Source organism: Phalacrocorax aristotelis, chromosome 3 (genome assembly GCF_949628215.1).
Source record: "Phalacrocorax aristotelis chromosome 3, bGulAri2.1, whole genome shotgun sequence".
In the NCBI taxonomy this organism is placed as follows: Eukaryota; Metazoa; Chordata; class Aves; order Suliformes; family Phalacrocoracidae; genus Phalacrocorax; species Phalacrocorax aristotelis.
Genome location: NC_134278.1, coordinates 6,168,506 through 6,192,441, shown reverse-complemented (window position 1 = coordinate 6,192,441; position 23,936 = coordinate 6,168,506). Strand labels below are relative to the sequence as shown.

At 39.5% G+C, this 23,936-nt stretch overlaps 1 protein-coding gene across 6 annotated transcripts in view; it reads left to right on the top strand.

Moving 5' to 3' along the window:
* Positions 1-23,936, top strand: part of SUPT3H (SPT3 homolog, SAGA and STAGA complex component) — a 287,624-nt gene that overhangs the window by 126,220 nt on the left and 137,468 nt on the right. For 5 of the 6 annotated variants that reach the window (XM_075086624.1, XM_075086623.1, XM_075086622.1 and 2 more), the window contains exon 3: positions 18,445-18,529. The exons of the other annotated variant lie outside the window; for it this stretch is intronic. In XM_075086624.1, the coding sequence (XP_074942725.1) occupies positions 18,445-18,529 (85 nt within the window). The remainder of the gene's footprint in view (positions 1-18,444; positions 18,530-23,936) is intronic. 6 annotated transcript variants of the gene reach the window in all.

Genomic DNA, 23,936 nt, shown 5'->3' with positions numbered 1-23,936 from the left:
AATCCTAGAAACTTCTCAATTTTTTCAAAAATAAATGTTAAAATAGCACAATTCTAGTGGATCATGGCCGAATGTTTGTCAGAAGACTTTTTTTCTGCTTTTTAGATTGGCGAGTTAACTCTGCAGACATTTCTACTGTACCTGGTAACCTCTGGTTGCGTTCTAAAGCTAAGGTTTTAACAACTGCGTAAACCTGCAAAAATAAAGGCCAGCAATTTAATATTTTTAAAATCTCATTTAGAGCTTCTCTATTTTTTTAGAGCTTCTCTTTTTTGTAAGCTTTACCAGGAAGGCGAGTGTGACTTCATCGGTTTTTTTTCTTCCTGCTTTTACTTCATAGCAAAAGGCCAAAAACTGCAACGTGTTTGTTCTTTCATCCTCAGTGATAATAATGAATGTGTCAGCAGAATTTTCTGAGAAGAAAAAAAATTGTTCATTCCAGTGCATGGAGAAGTATAGGCGTTAAGACCGTGGCTCATGGGTGGGTTCCCCCACCTCTTTAGGAGATTGTCTCGTGGATCTTCTCCCGTACGTGTCTGTAAAGACCACCTCTTTTCCCACTGGCTGCTGAATATCACTTCTGTTGCCATCCCTGGTAACCACACTAATTGCTTACATGGAAAAGGAATATTAGGAAAATATTAAGTGAAGCTAAAAATACATTAAATATGATATAGCAGCTGGAAACAGGGAAAGCCAACAGCTCTCCACCAGCCAGATCTCCATGGACCACCAGCAAAGTGCTCCGGGGGCCGCTGCAACCATGCAACCACATAACGTGCTTTGGAACATTTACATCAAATATCACCTCCTGCTTTTTACCTTGACCTCAGAAGACTTCCCCAGCAAACGATAAACAATAAACTTACATAGTGTGCCCGAGAGACTTAGGTTCTAAATAAACTCTGTATGATGCCACACATTTTCAAGGAAGCAGAGCTTACCGTAGACCACACAAATCTCAGCCACGAGCACCATTGCTTGTGTGTTGAGTGATGCCAAGCTGGAACTCTAAGAAGCGACGACTGTGCCTGGATATAGAAGCACAGTCAGGGTGTTTAAAAAAAAAAAACCAACTTGGTGTTTTGTGGCTGCCCCCTCCGTAGTACCCGAGGTACCCCGAGCGCGGCTCTTGCTCTCTCTTTTCCAGCTCCGAAACTGAAAGGAAGGAAATGAGAAGTGTTCAATAACTGCAGCGTGAAGGGAGACGTTAATTACTCTCCTGTAACAGATAATTCTGATACCAAAAATTGCATTTGCTTTTGCCTCTGTAGTGTGTGATTCAGTGAAACCGCAGCTTTTCTTGGAGAATTTGGTCTTTCCCTGCCTCCAACCATTGCTTCTTTGGCTCCAAAGGAGGAAGAGAAAGGGAAAGATGGGATGCTGAGTTCTGTTCCCTCGAGCATGGCAATTCCTGACTTTTGTCTGTAGAGGTGAATTCTTATTTTGGAAGTTTGGTTCTTCTTAAAAACTTCTCGCTACCGAGCATCTATCGGTATTGGTTAGGATGCTGCGCGTGCACTTTATTTCAAGATTTTTTTCTTCTTCACTCATAGCAATGTGCTATAAGTAATTGGAAGTGTTCACTGGAATGACTTTCGGACTCTCTGGTACGCTTTTTAAATTTTATCTAGCTTATCTGTTTCAATAAATAAGGGAATTAGGATTTTACCTGATATCATTTCACATTATGTTCTGCAGATACAGATAAGAAAGCAAAATACAGTGTCAGTGATAATGATTTTCTTTGTTAACTCCTGTACTGGCCATAACACTGGGTGGCCTGTGTATTAAAGAAAAAAATACAAATCCCTTTTTAAATGCTTATATTTGATTACTGGGTTTGCCCCTACTTGAGCAGCCTGAAATTTGCAGATTGAAATTACAATTTCATATTAAGAAATGAATTCAATCCAACTGTAATTTTATAGGAAACTCTCTCCAAACTGTCAATTATGCAAATCTCAGTGGTGGTCAATAAATAGCAAGTCATGCACCTTTCGCCTGAATGAGCGCAGGTCACGTTTGTCTGGTTTTGTATTGAAAAAGGTCAGAAAATACCATCTTTTTTTAAAAAAAAAAAATGGCAAATTTGAATGGATGCCAAGTTGTCCTTTACATTGTCCCCTCATGAACTACTGTTAATAAAGTGAAATAATTAACTTTGCATTTCTTTCATGCGCTGTTCTGTTGAGCCCTGTGAGAGTGATACTCGTCCCCCATTTTTGTCTTTTATTCTTGACTCAGAGCTTGTACGTGCTGCACTATAACTTTGGATCGTTCTTTTTAGTGCTTTTCTTATATTATTATTAAACAGGCAGTGCATATTTGGTACTTGTAATTTGGCTTCTTTCCTTTGTAAACTAAATATTTTTCATATTTTTGAAAGTTACATTTTTGAGTGGCGATTTTTAAGCACTTATGCTTTAACCCTAATTTGCTTACGAGAAAATAATTCTAAAGTCCAGATATTCACATCTTTCTGTTTCCTACTTTCCACTGAGCCACTTGTCATTGAAAAGAAAACAATTTATTTTGAGAAGTCTAAGGAAGCTGTTTCTTGTTTCCTTTTGATCATCTCTGCACTCAAAGTGATTATTTAATAATTTAGTGCACGAGGGGTCAGTGTAGCTTATTGCTTCTGTGCACAGCCCCGTCCCTAAGTCCTGGGAGGGACCTGGGGTAAAAGGAGGGAGGGCAACTATCTATACTGTCGTTTGGACATACAGGAAAATAAAGATTTCATCTATAGATTGTGTACACAGGTATATGTTTTGCCAGTGTTTTCACCCTTTGGTTTTTGGGAGTTTGTTTGGGGGTTTTGGTATTTTTTTTTTAATCTGATATATTTCATTAAAGAATATATTGTGTCAGCAATAAAAAGAGAAAATAATTTGTGTTTTTAATGAGGCATTAATTGTCTAAGTGATGATTTTGTGTCTGTGCTCAGTATAACTGCTAGAGAGCACATTTTGGACAGAATGAAAAACTGAAATGTCATTAGTAGACACGGATGTGGTCATCTTCCAAAGTCCTTGCTTTTGTTTTTGTAGCAAATAGATCAAGACTAGGGTGACTGTAAAACATCAATATTTTATAAAACTCTTCTTTTCTTGTTCCAAAAATTCTGCCAAATTGTACTTAAATGAAGTCTTCTGAGGAAAAAGTCTGTAAAAGTTCTTTACTATAAATACATTTTTGTGATTTTAAGAAGAATGCGGTATTTATAATGGATTGAACCAGAGCTTCTCTGCTCTGTGTTATCTTTATAATGTTTGCCATAAAGTGCTTCCAGGCGACATCTTGACTTCTGTAATTTTTTCTTCCTTTTCGTTGGTGCCTGGAACAGATTATTGTGGGTTATAACATTTTAAAACGTTTAAGAAATCCATCTGAAAGCAGGAAAAAGAGCGCACCATTGATATGAAATTGCACTGACTTTCCAGAAAAGATTTTATCACAGAACTTCCAGTTTCGTACTCTAGGGAGAAGGTTGCATAGTTTGCTTTCTGCAGTACTTTTTTCAAGCATTGTCTTTTTCGGTGAAATTGATGTATCTTACAGCGGAGTTTTACTTTCAGAAAAAAAATGAGAGTGTTGGTGTGTTCGGTGTACTCTGGAGTTAAGACTAAGTTAAAACCAACGATTCAAAAGAATTATTCTGTATTTTAATTGTTGTCCATCTTTTCTTCTTGGTGGATACGTTTTCTCTGTGCCTGGGGAGGGGTGTAATTTCTATTTCTGTTTTTCACTCACATGCTCAGTGATAACACAGAGAAACTACTGTAGTGGTTCAGAATGGGTTTGATTTTTGGTAATTGGGGGTTGTGGTGCTTCGTAGGTTGTAGAAGGCATGAACTGCCGTTCCCCTAAGTTGTTAACTATAATTTAGAGCACAGATTTCCCAGCTATGATCTGTGGACCACTAATGACCCAAAAGTCAAATGAAGTATTTTACGGCAGTTTTGTTAATACATATAACAGCTAAAAAAATAATCTAGAAATACTGCAAATATTAATTTCATAGCTAGGTTTTACAGCGTTCATGAGAAATGCTGACATTTGCAGTGCTCTTTTGGTCTCAAATGGTTCCATATTTTTGAGATAGGTCATGTTTTTTGACACCACTTTACGTTTCTCCCCATTACTACAGTGAGTACTATAACATCTATTTGACACAAGTATTGCAAAGATAAGCACTGAGAATACAGGCTCTCTACATGCATAGATAGACTTTTTCATATAATTTTGTTTTACTATTAAAAATTAAATCTAATTTACTAATTTACTGTTAAAATAAATCTAATTTGCAAAGCCCGATCTGTCAGCAGAGCACTTGTTACCCGGCAGTGGGAGGCACGGGGGGATAACGGTTGCTTTTCGTGCCGCAGGCTGGCTGCGGACAAGTTGCTTCCCTTCTCCAGGCACTGGCTTCAGAAAGGGTAGTAGAGTAGAAAAACTGATGTTATAAAATGTGTTAACATCTCATAAGGAAGTGTGTTATTTGAGAATTGGATATAATTATCATCATTTAACACCCAGAGATCTCATTCATGAAGTTGTGATGTGAGTTTTTAAAACAATGACAAATGGTCTTGACATTTTGGAGAATATAAAAAGAATAATATTATTTCTCTAAAAATTAGCATAATGCATTCATCCTCGTTTATATTTTGTATCTTGTGGATTAGTTTAAATTGTCTTGTGGTTTTAATCTAGATTTAAAATAGCTAGGGATTTCCACATTTGGTTAACACTTACAATGTATATATACAGTGAAGTGATGTTTTGACTTCCTGCTCTCCTCATCACTTTTTCGCCCTGTCCTCATGAGAGCAGACTGAAAATTCATCTCTCTCGGCTTTGTTAAATTCCATTGGTGTTTGGGCATATTGTTGAGATGAACTTATTCCTAGAGCAGAGATGACTGATCATAGTCCAGTCTGTGTAGTCTAGAAAGGCAGTTGTCTCATTTATTTCCTGAAAAACTGAAATCCTTTGTGAATGAGCGAATGGAACATATTATGTTATACAACTGGAATAAATTATATCTTCTTCCTTTGCCAGTTGTAAGGATTTGTAAAATTAATTTATGTTTAAGACCCTTAACTGTTAGAGTTTGGTGTATTGTGATTAGTATACAATGGTACTGAAAAGAGCTCTTGCCACAGCTTTGTGTTGGGAAAAATCTGCTGATTTTCAGCAGTTAGAAAGTGTTTGCAATAGTATAAGAGAGAAAAAAAGAAACCCCAGACAAACCAGGGTGAAGTCTATCTTTTTTTGTTAATAAGCAGGACTTCCAAAAGCACCTATATAACATAGCTGCCCGTATTCTAGTGTTTACTTCCTTTACAAAATCGCTCTCGTGCTCAGCCAATGGGTATTGTACTTGCAACAGTTTACAAAGAGTAACAACCAAGTTAGTTCAGTGAAACCATGTGCAGAAAGGTTATTCTGCAGAACTTTTAGCAAAACTTAGAAAATTAGGTTTTGATGGAATTTAGGCGTATTCACCCTGAAATATACACACGTACAAATAGTTTGTTGGAAGTGTACCTGTATAGCATCTTACATCAAAATTGACAGCATTTTGCATATTGACAGCTCAAAAAGTAATAGACTGGGGGGAGGCAAAATATTTTAAAAACAATTTACTGAAATGCATTTTCTGAATTGTGGGTTTTATGTAGATAAATTCATTTTTCATTTCTTAACTGTAGTCATAAAAGTTTAAGTCCAGAAAATCTTACAACACTTTCTGCTTGAAATCAGACTTTAATGTACATATTTATTCTTCCAACAACGTAATATAAAGTATTCTGCTTTGATTTTCTGTATGATATTGCTCGTGAAGAGGAGTCATGGCAACTGGGGGGATTTCCTTCCTGAGGAGCGGAAGAAAACAAATGCCATTTCTGTCACCAAAAAGGGTGAGGAGGATCAGGTGAATGACAGACCCCGATCCTCACCCTGATCCCTGGGCAGATCTTCTCAAAACCTTTTCTGAGCCTGTTAAGGATAAGAAGGTGATTTGGACTTGTCAGCATGGATTTACGAAGGGGAAATGATATGTGACCAACCTGATAGCCTTCTATGATGACATAACAGGCGCAGCATATGAAGGAAGAGCCGTGAATGCTGTTTACCTTGACTTCAGCAAGGCTTTTGACACTGTCTCCTGTAATATCCTCATATACAAACTGACGAAGTAGATAGATTGATGGACAGTGTGACAGATTGAAAACTGTCTGAAGGGCTGGGTTTGAAGGCTCGATACCAGCAGCATGAAGTCCATCTGGAGGCCATTTACTGGTGGTGTACCCCAGGGGCTGATCGTAGGGTCAACACTGTATAATGTCTTCATTAGTGACCTGGGTGATGGAGCACAATGCACCCACAGCAAGTTTGTTGATAATATAGAACTGGCAGGAGGGATTGATAGACCAGACGGGTGTGCTGCCATTCAGAGGGACCTCAGCAGGCTGGAAACGTGGGCCAGCAGGAGCCTCATGAAGTTCCACACAGGGAAATCCCAAGCCATGCCCCTGGGGAGGAATTACCCCAGCCACCAGAACAGGCTGGAGGCTGGCCATCTGGACAGTAGGCTTGCAGAGGAGGCCATGAGGCGTCCTGGTGGACACCAGGTTAGACATGGGCCAGCAATGTGCCCTTGTGGTAGCACCCTGTGCTGCGTTAGGCAGGCTGTTGCCAGCAGGGGAGGGAGGTGATCCTTCCCCTCTACTCAGGACTGGTCAGACCCATCTGGAGTGCTGGTATCCCCAGTACAAGAGAGACGTGGACATACTGGAACAAGTCAGTGAAGGGCACTAAGGTGATTACGGGACTGGGAGCATCTCTCATACCAGAGGAGGCTTGAGAGAGCTGGGACAGTTCAGCCTGAAGAAGAGAAGGCTCAGGGAGATCTTATCGATATCTATAAATGCCTGATGGAAGGAGTAAAGAAGACAGAGCCAGGCTTTCTTCAGAGGTGGCCAGTGGCAGGACAAGAGGCAGTGAGCACAGACTGAAATGCAGGAAATTCCACTGAAACATAAGGCAAAAACTTTTTTACTGTGAGGGTGCTCAAACGTGTGGAAACAGGCTGTGCAGAGTGGTTGTGGAGTGCCCATCCTTGGAGATACTCAAAGCCTAACTGGACACAGCCCTAAGGAAACTTTTTTGAGCTGGGGAATTCAACTAGGAATCTCCACATGTCCCTTCCAACCTCCACTGTTCTGTGATTCGTGGAGTAGCAGTGGCATAGTGGTATCTTCTTTTTTTACCTCTTTTTCCACTTCTGTCCTACAAGACAGTAATTTTCCAGGTATGAAAATGATATTTTAAGCAAAAGTTAGACACAAATTTCTTACTGCATATATTATAGTGTAATTAAAGAAGTATTAACAGCAGTTTCCCCGCCTAGAGGGAAAATTTAAGATTTTTTTTTGTTTCCACAAGTTATTAAAACATTCAAGATCAGCTTAAGACCAAGATTCAGAAGGTTCATGCTTAAACAAAACTCTTCATTGAGTCAAGGCGGAGTGACAGAGTGACCTCCCATGGAGCTGGGAGACTTTAGCATCTCTGAAATTCATTCCCTGAGGATTTTGTGTTATTCTTGATTTATGGTGGCATCACTGAGGACAGCGTTTGTCTTTATGTGAGAAGAATTGGACTTTTCATTTGGCAAGACGTTAGACATTGTTAATCCTGCTGTCTGGCAGACCTTACCATTTAAAAACTCATGGTGTAAACAAGCTACTTCCCTTTTCAGGTAATCACAGTTGCTCTTAGAAAGGTCTCGCCTTGTTTGGATCTTACCTCAGTGAAGCCATGAACTTGGCTGATGCCTTTGGATATTGGTTTCCACCATAGTAATTGAGAAGTATCTGTAGTGAAGATGGTTAAGTAAGCATTTAATTTTAATTATAAAGTCTCTTCCTGGTTTTAGAAATTTAATAATTATAAGCATCAGCGAAGCTTACCTCAGACTCCAAATACAGAGTTCCAACAACCGTCTGTCAGTTGCAGGTGACATACCAGTTTAGAATGTGATCATATCTCATTTTTAAGTGTTTTAAGTCACATAATCAATATTTCTTTCTGTGTACTTGTTTAACATCACAAGACCCCCCAGTCTTGGATAGGCTTAGTTTTCGGTGTTTCCAGCAGTGGAACTTCTGTTCCTTCTGAGATGGTTACAGAGGCTTTTAGCTCTTTTTTTTCAGATGTTTTCCTTCTAATTTGCTCAAAATGTTCCTTTTCTAAATTTTATCCCTTTACTTATCACTATGTACTTTTGAATAATTAAATGGTATTATGTAATGTTTCTCTTCTTGTTGTTTATGCTTTTCCAATATCTGCAGACATCATCACGGCTTAATTTTATACTGAAAAAAGCCCATTTTGTAGCTGACATTTCCATTTCTTCCTGTGCTTGCCGTTCTCACTGCCATACGCATTTTGAAAAAAAGCATTTTCCTTAAGCTGAGTTCCTTTTAGTAAAGATTCAATAATTTAGTATCAAATTCTTAGAGTTAATATTATAGCATTTAAACAAGTGAATAGGACATCTTGACTTGCTGAATAAGTAGATGATAATTTAAGTAACTTCCTTTAGCTTCTCTTGGCTTCATAGAAGTCAGAGGGTGGGGAGTTACTGTTGTTCATGTCTTTGGGGTAGTGAGATACATTCCTCAGTTATTAGACAAGAAAATGTGACTAATTGTTTAGCAAAGTATAGGTCTAAGAACAGAAAATGCATGGTCTCCCTTCAGGAGTTAGAGAAGGTGCCAATAATGCTTTCAAGCAATACAGAGATACAGGAATACTGCCGGGGGGCGATGGGATGGGATGGAACAGGCAGACAGAAAAGAGCAGGTAGAGGAAGCAATGCTGGAAGAGACATTGAAGTCAATACCGGTTAACTCAATTTCATATGCAAAATAACATAGTGACTACTACCCAGTTAACTGAATACTATATAGCCAGTTATCTATATACCTTCCTATATATCTGCTTCAATATACAAATTGCCTAGTCTGTGTAGCTGTGTATGTACAAGCAAGTTCTAGTCTTGTGTTAGTGATACTTATGTAAATACATGCAGGGTTAGCAGTTGGGACCATTTTCAGTCAGTGGCAAAGCTGTTAAAAATGCAGGATTTTGACTGGAATGAAGGCATGGAATTTAGTGCCTGATACAGGCACTTTTGTGTGCATCCACATCTCTCCATTGACTTCTAGGCTTTTGTATGTATTGTTCTGAGACATATCTTAGGGAGCTTAATAATGTAAAACTCTGCAGTAGCTGATAGAACAAATCCATGTAGTTTGTCATAAGCAGGAGGAATTACCCAGCTTTGGGCACTGGGGAGTGCTCCCAGGTCCTCCAGGTTACATATAATGTATGTAGATGAACATATAGCTTATGGTTTCCACGGTCCTCTGGAGAGGAGTGATTGAAATTGAGAACTGTGGGCCCTGTTGCATTCTCCATTAATTGTGGACATAAGACTAACCATATAGATTGGACAGGTTCATTTTAAAAGGCAGCACGATTCACAGTTGGCTCTTGGGTCTTCATATTAGAAAATGAGGCTATTCTACTCATCTCTTCTCAGGGTTCATGATAGCATGGTTGCATCCTAAAATGATCAGGGTAACATGGAGTAGCTCAGTGCCCCTGAGAATAGGGGACCTCATTGTTCGTCCTCGCAACGATTAAGTTAGCACAAGGAAGAGTGCCGTCCTGGAGTAAACTGGACTCTCAAAATACCCAGAGTCTACTTTTTCAGATGCTTTTTTTCTGAGAGGATGTAAAAAAATCACATGGAGAGGACAAGGGGGAATGGACACAGGTTGCTCTTGGGGAGATTCGGTTGGACACCAGAGGGAAATTTTTCACACTGAGGACAGTCACCATTGGAATAATCTCCCCAGGGAAGGGGTTGACTCGGCCACGTTGGACACTTTCAAGAGTCGTCTGGACAGGGTGCTGGGCCATCTTGTCTAGACTGTGCTCTTCCCAGAAAGGTTGGACTAGATGATCCCTGAGGTCCCTCCCAACCTGGGATTCTGTGATTCTGTCTTTATGTAATTTGGCACTCAAATTTGTTAGGACTTTTCTGTAATGGGCTTAGGGCACTCTCTTTGTAAGTTTATACCACCCCTGTATCAGGGGGAAGCTGTATTTGCCTGTGTTAGTGGTGTAGACCTTGCTTGATCATAGAGCATACGGGACTGCGCAAACTGAAGTCTGTGATATCGCTTAAATCAGCATTCTGGTTTCCTCTTCACGTTTAGTACAACTCCCCTGAGTGCTGAGAGCAGAGTCACTTAGGATGGTGGCAAACGCTCCCAACAAGTCAAAAGTCATGGCAAAATGAACTCTCCCATTTGATCCCTTTCTCGTGATAGACCAAGTGACTGCTTGGTCTAATTCTTGGTACATATAGTGTAGTTTGCCTCAGCCTTGCCCAGAGTGGTGTGGGTGCTGTGTACAGTGGGGCTGTATCTATCCCGGCCAAAACCAGCACACCTATGCACAGCAACTGGAATTAAGGAGCCCCGGAGCCATGATGGTGTAAAGTGCAGGTAGGTTATTTAGAAGTTGCCACACAAGCTTTTTAAAACTACTGTCGGGAGATAACTGATGTACCAAACAGCACAAGATAATCTGAATCTCCAAGAATTGCTTCTTGCAGACTGCTAGTACTTTCTTCTAAGTTCAGCTGCTTAAGGTCTTAGCAGAAAAAGTTAGGAAAATAACCCTAATTTTTGTAATTTCTGTATTAAAATTGCTGTAGGTTTTGCATGCTTCTTTTTATTGTAACTTAAACAAGATTTTTCTAGACTTTAAAGAAAAGGCTAACACAGCTACAGCTTGCAGTCTGGCTTCATATCTCTCATACTTGCACTGAGTCCTGGTAAAGAGGTATGTTCAGTGCGACGTATGAAACCTATGTAAACTTGCTTTCATTAATCCAAGCAGATGAATACATTAACTATGAACTCGGATTAAAGATTACCGTTTCTTTATAAATGGGCTTCAGCGGAAGTTACCTGATGAGCAGATAAACATACAAATAGCAGTATAAATTGTAGTGCTTTTTTCGGGTAGTGCTGGTAGAACATGCTGGTTAGTTAATATAACTCAATGCTTTGAATTGTTCCCTTATTCATTAAACTAAGGCAATAACCAAGATTATTTAATTTTTAAATTAATGTCCCTTTGCTAAATTCACTGATGGTATTAGGAAGGAATGGTGTCTACAAACCAACAATCTGTCACATCACCTCTCTCTGCTATAACGTATATTAACATAAAACGGAAAAAATTTTGAGACCTCGTTGTTTATACCTCTTTCCCCTATTGCAATCATCCTTTTACTTTGGGCAATTTCTTCCTCCCAGATTTTGTTCTTTCTTTCCTCCTCCACTCTCCGTACAATGTGTCCTCCTATGCGTGTCTAACCAATTTTCTGGTTTGGCACCAGTCGCCTCTTTCCTTTCAGGCTCTACTTCTGCCTAATTTGTTCAGCAACAGCCATGGCAAAACAAAATGGAGAGAGAACGCTAGCTTTAGCTTTTGAGACTTTGAAAAAGGTGCTGTCCTTCCCTTATTTTTTTCTGGGTCATCTATTGCAATAACACGCTCATTCCCATGCTCATCAGAAAGAAGCCTTTAGTTTCCCTATTTTCTGTCATCTAAGGAATCAGATCTCAATATTTTTATCTTCAGAGGCAGCCTCTTAATGACACCAAGCTGAATTACCTCAATGTATCATGTTACTCATTTTCCAAAATTTTTTGTTATTGAATTTTAGTGATTTGCGGTGCTTGTCCTTCTGGCATTTGAATCACTGGAAGTTTTCTGGATGTTCTTATGCTCAATACTGTAAAACTGATTTTCTTTGTCACCACCTGGCTGTCAGGGCTCAAATAATTCATATATTTAGGACACTTGCGTATAGTATGGAAACATCTCTGAGAATTAATATGCTGCATATTCCAAATATATTCCAGCCAAACAGCTGACAGAAAAGAAATTTACTATATGTTCTTACAATACCGAGGAGATGTGAGCCCAGATATTATCCAGTCTAAATATATCTAGCAGTTGATTTGTCCTCTGTGAGTTTACGGGATCCTTGCCTGGTTTTAGATTTGTAGCAGTGAATTAGCCAGTTCTGTATGTGGTGAGCAGTTACATCTTCATCATATTCTGCTCGGTTGGGCAGATGAAAATGCAGGGTGGGAATCAGCTTGCTGGTACAGACACCCAGATTCAGATGTCAGCAAGTAGTTGTCTACATGCGAGTTACGTCTAGTCTCTAGGTTCCCATTACGTGTTGGCTGAACACCTGCCAAGCTCCTTCGATTTCTTTTGGATCTCTTCAGTATGCTTTTGTGTGTGTTTCTCCATGTGCACATACTCGCCTTCACAGACATACCTAGCCTGAGTCCGATACTTCGACACATGTCCTAAGTTAGGAATATCTGAATCCAGTAGCCTCAAGCTCAGTCATTCAGTGCTGGAGAGGCTCAATCCTCACCTGCAGAGACACACACACGCAAAGGGGTCTCTCGAACAAGCCCCCGGTCCCACAGTCTCCCCAGAAGCTGGTGTGGATGTCCTGGTTCCTCCAGTAGCCAACTCACGGACCCTCTGGTCTCTCCAGTACCTAGCCCAGATTTATGGCCACTTTGGTACATGGATCCCAAACCTTTTACCCTACTCACCGGCTACTCTCCCACCTACACAACATGCACCCGCTCAGGTCTCTCCCGTGGCTGGCACTGCGGGCACACGGGCCCCTGTGACCCACAGGCCCGCTCCGGCTGCGGGCAGCAGCAAATAAATACCGCTGTGCTGAGGACAAGAAGTATCTGCTTGCCCTGTGTGAGATCTTCACATGCGTAAGAACCCCTCAAGTCTGGAGGTCCCATTTCTGCCACTGCAAATCCTTCGTGTAGAAACAGAAAAGGAAAATTGTTAGGTTCTTCTAGAAAAGATAAAAAAAAAAAGCGTATTTCCCACCAGGCTACCTCACTGCTTTTATGCTTTTCCTAGGCTAGATTCATCAAATTTATTCAAGGTGGTAAATTCCACATGAATTGGGGCAGCTTTGTTATGGTATGAACTCAGTAGAAGCCCCAGTAAGGGAAACTATTTATTCTAGCTTAGCGCACTCCGAGCCACCCTGGTTACACTTCCTTTCTGGCCAGGACAGCTTTTCAAGGCTGTGGAGGACGGGAGGTTGCAGCAGCTTTCTGTCTCCAGAAGCCTACTCTCCTGGTGGTCTGGCCACCTGGATTGCTCTGCATCAGGCTTTTTGAAGCAAGCCTGTGCTGTGCCTGGCCCGATACCTCTCACAGGCATTTAAAACCCCAAGAAATGGAGCAAAGAAAGTGCTTTATCTATTTCTGTAGCTGCCCAAGATTTTGAGGTTCTTACGAATGCAGGTCTCTGCACCATGAGTAGCTGTTGTACCTTAACATATGCCCAGTATGTGCATGTGTGTTTACACATAGTATGCCATGATACTGCATGTAGGCGTTCAGTGGCTTGGACATTTACCCCTCTTGATGAGCATGGAAACATCATTACAGGAACTTAAATAAATTAGAAATAGAAGCTAAAAGTAAACAATAAAAGAGCTGCATCAGTCTTTTCTTTCTCCGTGCTACTATTTTAATCCTCCTGTGAAAATCCGCGTAAGTTGATCACCCCCTTGTAAAAATGTTTCCTTAAAACAGACAAACCTGTGAAATCGGATCTCCTAAGAAGGCTTTGATATTGTATGGTATGTCTAATGGGTAGATGCTTCTATTATCAGGACAGTCTTCCATATCATTTTACTGTTTTGATGCACTGCTAATGACATATTTTTATATATTTCCTCTTCAATATTTACCTGCGGGGAAATGGCTCTTTTCTGTTTTCCACAGAATTTTTGTATGTTTCATAGGAAGACTTATTTATAATTCCAGCGAATGGAAAGTTCGTTAAAAGACTCTCTAATGAACTGTTAAAAGCAAAGCACACATGAAAAGAAATTCATAAGTAATATTAAAACATCAAGTTCAGTTTCAGTTCCCAGAAGCAAGGGCACCAAATTTTGGTTTCCTTTTTTTTAAGGTTTTTTTTTTTTGGTTCCTAACCTACCTCGTATTCTGCAACTTGGCAAAAATCTGAGCCCCTTGACTCCTAGTTTAGTGTTTATTCTGCTGCGGAGAAACACAGTCGCAAAAGTGAAGAAGAAAATGGAAGGTTTTGCTACTTTAACTGCTTGTGCATTTGTAATTGTTACCTCCGGTAGCAGAAAGGGGTAAAAAAAGGTTGTGCTTGACACCTTCAAGAATATTATCCTAGAAGCATGTTAGAATCTAGAGCTGATGTCAAGAAACATACTAAATGCTATACAAATGTGATTAACAACTATCAAAGCTTTCCATTTATTTTTTTTAGCGTCTCAAAAATCCCGTATCCATTGCAGAGAAAAAGGAAACCTCTGTGGGTAGGTGTGGTGGTTTTCACTTTTTGCTGAAACCACCATGCCAGTATCTAGTTTTCTGTGTGTGGGAAAGAAGTTGGCAGAAGTTACGTGGGAAAACAGTGAAGGCAGACTGAGGTAGAAATAGCTTTTGAAGGTAGAAAGAGTGTAAGTGAGGGAGGAAGAAAGTAGGTGCACCTGGAACTTGATTTGCTATGTAATCAAGTAGCGCAGTTGATTTTGCATCAAATCTGGCGTATCCTTTCGCATCAGAATGGAGCAAAAAAATTTGATACCTGTCTGCTCTCAGACCAACGTGCTGCATCTTGATGGCATCTCTTCTACTCCTCGTGCCATGCAGGGAGCTGATAGTTGCTTGTGAGGGAGGTTTCTAGACGCAGGCAAGGAGGGCATCTCAGCGTGAAGGCAGCATCCTGCCTCAGAACCGGTTTTGTTCTTGCACTTTGTTGTCTTCAGGAAAGAAAACCAAAACAAGTTTCATTTGTATATGTGGAATGCTTGGTAATAAAACTGTCAACAAAATAAATTTGTGTTCAAGATGGTAATGCTGGCAACCAGGCGTTTGCTACTCTCTTACATGGTTGTTTTATTTTGCATTTTAAGACTTAGAAAGAAAAGAAAAAAGACTTTTAAAAGGCCAGTAAGTAAGAATGAACAACCTATTATGGTTTGATAACTGAATTCCGTTTGGTTTTATATACCTCGTGTGATTAGAAAAAGAAATAAATTTCCTGTTAATTCACATATGCACCTTACTTTAAAAAAAAAACTTAGGTTTTATCCTATATGAGCACTTGTTTTGAATCTGTGATGTTTTTAATAGTCTTTTATATTCCAGTGCAATACGGTAATAAATATTTCTATTTTTATATGCATTTCCTATACGATATCCAGGTATTTGCAGTTTATAAAATATTTAATAGGATCTGGATTGTTTGCTGTTCTGTGCTTCTAGTCCGAGGAAGTATCTGACATCATAATTCATGTACGTGTGCACTCCTGCATGACAGGGAAAAAATATTGGAGTTGTGCTCCTTTCAGAGACGCGGTACAACACACTAGGAAACATGACCATCTCTTTAAGATGCTGATAGCCTCAACAGAGATTAATGATGGGGAACAAATATGGAGTGTAATTGATCATGATATGACTAGTAGAGTGCACGGGGTTTAGCCCGAGTAGTTCTTGTTGTGCTCTTACACGGATCCAGCTGATATTTAGTATCATCAGAATTTCAAATGCTGTTCTAAGAAGACCGGATATAATTTCATTATTAGATAAAGGGAAAAAAACCCCACTGTATAACTTTTTAGTTGGTAATAGATGAAATATTGCAGGATAGAATAATGCTTTTGCATCCTGCTTTTGCATCCTTCTATCTTCTGCATCGCAAAGACTTTATTGCAGGATAGAAGAATGCTTTTGTAAGGAAAACACTGTCGTCTTCGGTCACCTATGGAGATTTGAATCTTGCTTATAAATAAATTTTCACTAAGGAGGTGTGTTTTTATTTTTAGCCTGTGCTGTTTCATTTACAGTGAATATGCTTTACCGTGCCATTTTTCTTGTTTTAAAAACTCAGGTTTAGGAGGAGAGAGAACATATTTTTAGAACTGCCCATAGGAGATATTTGAAAGCATAGCGGGTTCTCTTTCACTGTAATGATGTAAGAATGGAATAGCATTTTTTTTTATTTTGATACGTGTGTAAAGATAAGATATATTGAGTGGGCCAACATCAGGCCCCATTGAGACCATGTTGGAATGACAGCTTTAAGATTTAAAAATAACATAGCCAAAAGTCAGATACGGAGGGACCAAAAGTAGAGCAACCAGTAAACCTTTGGAATGGTTGATGACTTTGATTTCATGAGTGCCTTTGATTTCGTGAGATTTCCATTGACGGATAAGTATATTTCGAAAACATTGTGCCTGTTTAGGAAGGTGGAGTGCAAATACCAGATACTAGACCTGACCTAGGTTGTTCTGATTGCGAGATTCAGCTTGCATGAAAGCTGTGATATGCAGGTGTCCAAACAACTGTAGACCATAGCTTTGCGCTCCATGGAGGTGATGCAGGGGCTCAGTGGAGCAAATTTCTTGAAGTAATTTATCCATGGCTCTGGCTGGTTTTTGTTTGCCACGGTTCTGGGAATCCAAGGGGTTTTGCTCTCACACAGGGAGAGAGGTGTGAACATATGAGGCAATTGGTGTGGCAAGAGGGGTATCCCATTCTTCCAGAGCTCACTTATCACTTCTTTGTCCTACCACAGTCACGTTTCTCTGGTCCTTCATGCATAGGTAGCAGGACAAAATTTTATGTATACCGTCTGAGTGCTTGGTTCAGTTCTTGATCCTGTTAATCATAACATGGGAAAAAAAGTGCCCATCTTTTTTATGTAAATAAAAGAACTGAATTGAGAGAAAGTGAAGGATTTTGATGTTCTTGGATCTTCTATCACTTACACAAATAACTGAGTAAATAGGCAAAACCAGTGTTAATTATAGCGTTCTTCTTGAACAGGTGGTATGGTGGATACATTAAGAAATTGTTTCAAAGTTGTGTGTAGCACAGATAAATTTGTGAAGGGTTTTTATATAAACACACACACATACATACGCATAGAAAACCAGGAACCATAGCTAGAATCCTTGAACACCCCGCTTCTGCTGTGTGAGACTGAACTGAAAAGGTAGGTTTCGGAAGCAAACAGACAGTAGTCAACTAAAACAACCAGCATCTTTTCACACTTTATGTGATGAAGGGAAGGTGCATAAAGTAATAGACCTTTCCCTTTTCTAGACTGCAGTTCGACTACCCAGATGAAGGTAGGGCTTAGGGAGGGCTTAAGCTCTGTAGATTCACTGAGCTGGACTGATTAGGGATGGAGTTTGGCTGCAACCTACAGTCATTTTGGACGTTGAAAGGTCTTCACTGGGTCTTCAGCTGCTTCTCTGAAAGAGTGCGGCCACCAACAAGTGAAAAAATCTGTCAGCCCCTTCCTGGACCTCTTAGACATTCCCAATGACGTGCCTGGATCTGGAGCTGAGGCATGCCATCCCAGTTTCGGATGAATAGTTTCATAGGGCTTTTGGGGCACTGTACGGGAAACACTCGGGCTCTGCCATGGGTCAAACTGAAGGTCTAGCATTCAGATTTTCTGCAGCATCTACAGCCTCTTTTAAAAGGCTGGTGATGGCCACTGCCCATGCCGGATCAAAGGAGCAATCCCAGCTTTAGCTGACTGTCAGTTAAGACAGGTGTAGAGAGCAACTTCTGGTAGTTCTTAGGGAAGACAGAGCCTTGCAAAAAGCCTGTCGTCACAATTTCTGATTTATCGATGCCTGTTGGAGTGGCTTTGCCTTTTTTTTGCGATATTATATGAACGCTATATTCTCTTTGTGATGTCTTGTCATTTAATCTTGCCGTGTAGACTTTAAGAGCCTCATATATTACTATGTATAAAAATGTTTACCTTTAATTCATAGTAGTTCCTTCCATATCTTAGCACTAGCATTTAGATTTGAGATAAAATACCTGTCAGCATTTTACGTTTTAAAATAGTTATTTAGTAATTTTGTAAGCGAAGGGGGCTGAAAATACAGAATTCCTCCCAGTAGTGCACCTGCTACAGCTTTGCCTACTTTTTTCAAATGTTCCTACAAACTGGATTTTCCTGTTTCCTCGATTTTTCTCACCATGTGCTTCAGTGTACGTTCCTGCAGCTCTTTTGTTCCTTTACCGGATTAGTGTGGTTTATGTTCCTTGCACCACACTGAGTGATCCATTTCTGTACACACAGGTGTATTAAGCTTATTGTTATTATTTGTTTGGTTTTTTTTTTCTTTTTCTTTTTCTGGAGATCACCTACTTTGTTTCTTTTTAACTCATTTTCATAAGCTTGCAATAAACCTCTTTGTTTCAGGTTTTCCCTAGGAGATGCTCGCAGGCCACTCCATGAAACTGCAATACTGGTGGAAGATATCGTCCACACTCAGCTGATAAATTTGGTAAGGAAATAGCGTATAAAATAATTTTCACTCTAAAACTCTTGAAACAGCGTGAAATTTTCATTATCAAATAACTAAGAATGTTCTGGTTTTAGAAACAAAACACAGAAACTGCGGGTGACGTTCTGTCTTCACTAATCTGTAGAAGCTATTGTTAGGCGTGACACGGAGCGTGTGCGCTCTGCTTATGGCCGTATACTGTGTTTGTGTGGTATCTGCAAGCCCACCTGCATCTTTTTGTTAAAAACTTCAAGTTGCTAAAAAGAAAAAACTGGCTAGATATCTAAAGACCTCACTGATATTTTTTTCTCTTCTATTCTTTGTGTTAATACATTATTTGCTTACTAGTTGATGTTTTGATTTCTGTCAAAAAATAATGCAGAAATATTGAGTGTTTTTCCGTATTGAAAGCCAGTGAAAGTGTTGTGTAAATGAGGCTGTTCCAAATCTCATCTGTCAGAAGCAGCTCTAAATTTGAACCTCTCCGTAGTTTTTAATTAAAGTTCAACACCGCCTCTTAAGAAATCAGCGATGGTGTTTTACCCTGTGGCACGATCTGCCACCGAGATTTTGTACAGAGTGTACTCTTATATGTCACCTGTAGCTTAGGAAGGATAACAAATTATTTTTTCTTATTATAGTGATTCTTCAGGTGAAATTACCAGCAGGTATGGGTATGCACATTATATGGAGCTAACGTATATAAAAAATACTTACACATATTATACTAATATTTACATATGATGAGTCCCTGGATCAGCTAAAGCTCTGAGCCTCAAGTTCCTAGATATTTTCTCTATAATAAGACCTTTCAGCAATCGGAAAGGTTTTTAAGTTTTAAGCTAGGTTCTATTACTACGTTAACTAGAATGAAAAACGTCTGTAAACTGAAAAAACTCAGAATGGGTCAGACCACATATTAGACATAGATATGTGTGTATGTTGTGTATAAAACATAAATTTATATTTTATATATATTTATATATAATATATTAAATATTTATACATGAAAATATTTTAAAATAAAAATATAATGTAAATAAACCTCCCCCGGGCCACTGTTTGCCTGCAGGCAGGTGCTTTCCTTCAGCTTTGCACTTAATCCAGCAACCTTTCGGTGACTTCCTGAATCGCAGCAAACACCGTGGGGTCCCTTCCAGCTCCGGGTAGTTTCTTTCTGCTCATACGTCTGAAGCCTGGCAATGCATCCCGGTCTCTGCAGTCTCCCAGGGTCCTTGTGCTGTGGCTTCTTTCCTCATTATGCTCCTCTTGGTCTTTTCTGAACGTGCCCTGTGGCTCCTGGGCAGGGGACAACCCCTCTCCCTTCTCCAGAGGTTTCCCGCTGGTTAAACATGCTGCTCCAGGCATATATTTTTAATTCTTATTCTAGCTCTAGCTACTACAAAATAACATTTTCTTTTTGTTAATGACCCCCTTTAATTCATGCAAACCGACAGCTGCGGCTTCGCTCTTCCTTTATCCATAATGTGGTGAAGAGTCTGTCCTTCTACATCCCACTGAGGCTTAGCTGAGCTGAGCTTTACATCAAAACGTGGGTTTAGAAAAAATCAACCTGCAGCCATGTGGTCTTTGCACTTAAATCAAAGCCGGGCACTTACTTGGGGAATGGCCGTGACCCGGGGTTAACCCCGCGTGGGGTGTAGGAGCATGTACGATTTCCTGACAGAAGGAAGAATGGGAACGGAGCGGCAGATAAACAGCTTTTCTAACCTTTCCCCTCTGAGCCCAAGACAGCACTTTATTTCTGAGGAAGTGAAAGTATCTTTAATAGCTCATTGCTTTGACCTCTGACATTCACACGCCGGAACTCTTAAATCAGGAGCTTTTTACATGCTCCGGGCTTCTGATAGGGATTTTTGCACATTTGTCATCCTTAATAGCTGCACATCCTTATTGAGCTGTTATTATGTATTTATATTAAAGTTTCACTTTAGAGGTAGGTGTTCGTGTGGATATATATCCAGTACTAGAAAAAAAAAGCTATTTTTATAATTTAAGCTGACTGCAGTTGTAAATTTATTGCTTACTACCTGGATTTTGTCGTATTACTCATGTTAATGGACTACATGGTTCTCATTGTGAAATGTAATGATTTCTTCTCAAAATTCATGTCCATTTTGCCGTCTAGAATACATGTATAAGGCTAAACTGTAGAAATTACTTTTATGCCTGCAATAAAGCTGGCACATTGCATACATCTTTCATAGTAAACATTTGTAAGAAGAGCTCAAACTTGTTGATTAAGTCCAGGTTTGAGCTTTTGAATTAAAAAATAAGTTGCCAGCGTGATTACCTTTGATTGGTTGACTTTTGATATCTTGGAGGTTTATAGTTCCAGCTTCCTATTTTCAAAGTTGATCTGAACTCTATTAAATCAGAGTCTGGTTTGGACAGATTTATACAGTCACTGCTTCAAACCACTATATACTTCACGAGGCCCGGCTGCTATAGCCCATGACTGCACTAACAAGTCAAATTCTTGAAAAACAGACTTTTTAAAACTCTGCATCCATTTTACGATTGGGGTTTTTGTGTGCTTCGAGCAATATGTATACTGCTTTACATTAAGTTTAATTCAGCTAAAAGTATGCGCCAATGTATAGAAGGAGATGAGCATCTCCAGAGGATGATTTACATCATCCTAAAATTAGTTCCTGAGTTAGATGAGATGAATCTCTTGAGGAATTTATTTCCTTAGCTGGCTAAAAAAGGGATCCTTTGGTGGCTTGCTGGGGTTTGAATATCTAGAAGACAGGCATAGAAGCTGAGAGATAAATGTCATCCAATTTGTGTTAGAATGCTAACATGAGTTTGAATTTTTTTTGCGTATTTTATAATTATAATAAATGTTTTATTGTTTGCATATCAAGGAATGTAAAACAAACAAAAAAACCCCACCATAGAATGAGAGTGTTCTATACATTTTTATTCAAGCATAATGTATTTGAAGGGCACAAAGAATTTAAGTTTTAACTTAAAATCAAATTCACTGTTGACTGCTAGTGTTTGTTTAGTACCTGATCTATATGTTTTTATAGATGCCTTAATATTACCCTAAAACTGTATGTATTTATTTATGTGTACTAGGACTAGAGGTTCCAGTCAAGGCTAGATTGTTCTTTAAGGTTCAGGACAAGTAGTAGGTGTCTGTTGTGAGGGAAATTGTGCCTGCAAAAAAGGTTCAACAGGGAATACAAAAAAATGTCAGTCAGAAGGGGACAAGGTTTTAAATTACTTACCATTTGAAGTGGAAAGAGGCCTCTTTTAGTTAATTTTTTCATCCTAGCCAATACAATTTGCATGTGCAGTAAAAAGGTTTTGAAGCATCATCTCCTATAATAATCTATTAATATCTATCCAGACCCTTAGAAAGGGAACTCAAAGATCCTGGTTTAGGACAAATCAATACTATCCAGCACTTTGACAAGAAAAAGAGGCTGTAGCTAAGAGAAACGGAATAGGATTTTTTCTTAGTTATTAAACTACCATCGAGAGGTTTGGCAACAAAACAGGTGAAGTCTGGCACATGCCTGGATGTAAAAGCATCTGGAAATTGTTTCATGTACTACTGAAGAAAGAGGAAAAGTCTCTCCTCACCTTGACCGTCTCTGTCGAGAATTTTGTCATACTGGGCTGCATCATAGGAAAATGTAGTATTATTAGACTAATATTAAAAACTTAAGATCTCTTAGTATCTTGTCTTGGTAGGGCCATAGCTCCATGTTCGTGCTTCAGATGTCATGTTCAAAGGCTAACAGACAATAAGATCATTATGTGCTACTTAAATCGAAAAGGCTGTTAAGGAGTTACCTTCCTTGTGCTGGGAATGTGTCAACTGGGCATCCGTTATCAGAGTGAACTACCCGCAGTTTACTCTCTAGGCACGCTGAGCGCAGTAGCAGGAGTGCTGAGGCCTGCTCTCACAGAACGCGATTGCTCAGTTTAGCACTAGATCTGAACTTCAGTCCTTTACGTTTTGTTTCTGAGCTATCAAATGGCATCGGGAAGAGACTGGTTTTGGTTTTTCCCAGTGGAAGACATTTTAGCAGTAGTAAAGAGATCAGAAAGGGCATATGAAGAATTACACAAATGCACACCAGAGATACAGACGTGCTTATAAACAGAGCCCAAAAGTCCCTACCTACTGGTAAGTAACCCTGTCTGTCCATGAAAGGCTGGCTGCCAGAGGGAAGGCCACAGCTCATTGCAACAGCCTGAGACTGCACCCTTTAAATGTTTTCTCTACTGGATTTCTTTGTGAAGTGTGATAAGTCATCATGGAGACTGTCATGATGATAGAATTCATGTTAACAGAGTTGTGGTTTACACCCTGTCAGCTGATGTGTGTCTGCTAGAAGATGGACTCTGATCTCTTCAACTGATGTCAAATGATTTAAGTGACACCCGCTTGGCTGGCTTTTTTAGAATGCAGCAGTGTCACCTAAAGGAACTTCAGTTGCCCAAGATCATGTTGTACATGATATCTGTTGGGATTTTTTTGATCACTTACTTTGGTCTTCCTGTCAAAGAATTTAATTTCATACAACTTGTGCTGCTACCTAACACTTACTAACATTCCACTCTTGATTCCTTTGTAAGAGCATGATTTAGGTCTCATGTAGCATAAATGCATATATGAATACTTTGTGTATACACACAGATAATATATTTTTTTCTGATTTATTACTATTGGAAGGTAATTTTCTCTTAGAGAGATAGTATAGCTAATTCAGAATCAGTCCTTTGGTCTCAGCTGAAGCACAGAACACAGGTCAGCAGGTGAATAATCTATACTGGCATACATAGATTATTTTAAATTGTGACAATATTCTTAGGTGGAACACTTAGAGTGAGATTCAGAGACTCGGCAGGATGGCAAGTACTGAGTAAGTCCGTAGTAAATCCATCCTGTGGAGTAAATTGCTTTTTATAGTAGGGACTTAAGTAAAGATTGGGTAGTCATTTGCCACAGCTAGGAAAAGGAATGATGAAAATACAGAGACAAGCGTAAGGATAGGTTTACTGATATGAAATGCTAAGTACTCAATCAAGATCAGCATGAATTTTGTATTTTCAAAGGGCTGTACATTTTCTGGGTGAATGCAGTGTGCTTTCTTTGCTGCTCAGCTTTATTCCTGCAGCCATTAACCATTTTATTGCAGTTTAAAATGAAAGGAGAAGGAGGAGGCAAAAGCCACCTTTGCTTGCCCATCCAGAGAAAATGACAGTGGCAACAGGGGAGAGGAGTAGGAAAAAACGAGGATTTAAACAGAGGCGGGGATAGAGCTTTCTTGGCTCTTTACAGCCTGCTCCTACGGGTTTTTTCTTTAAAAACCAAATCACACTCGTTACTCATTCACAAGCTGCATTAGTACTTAATGTATGT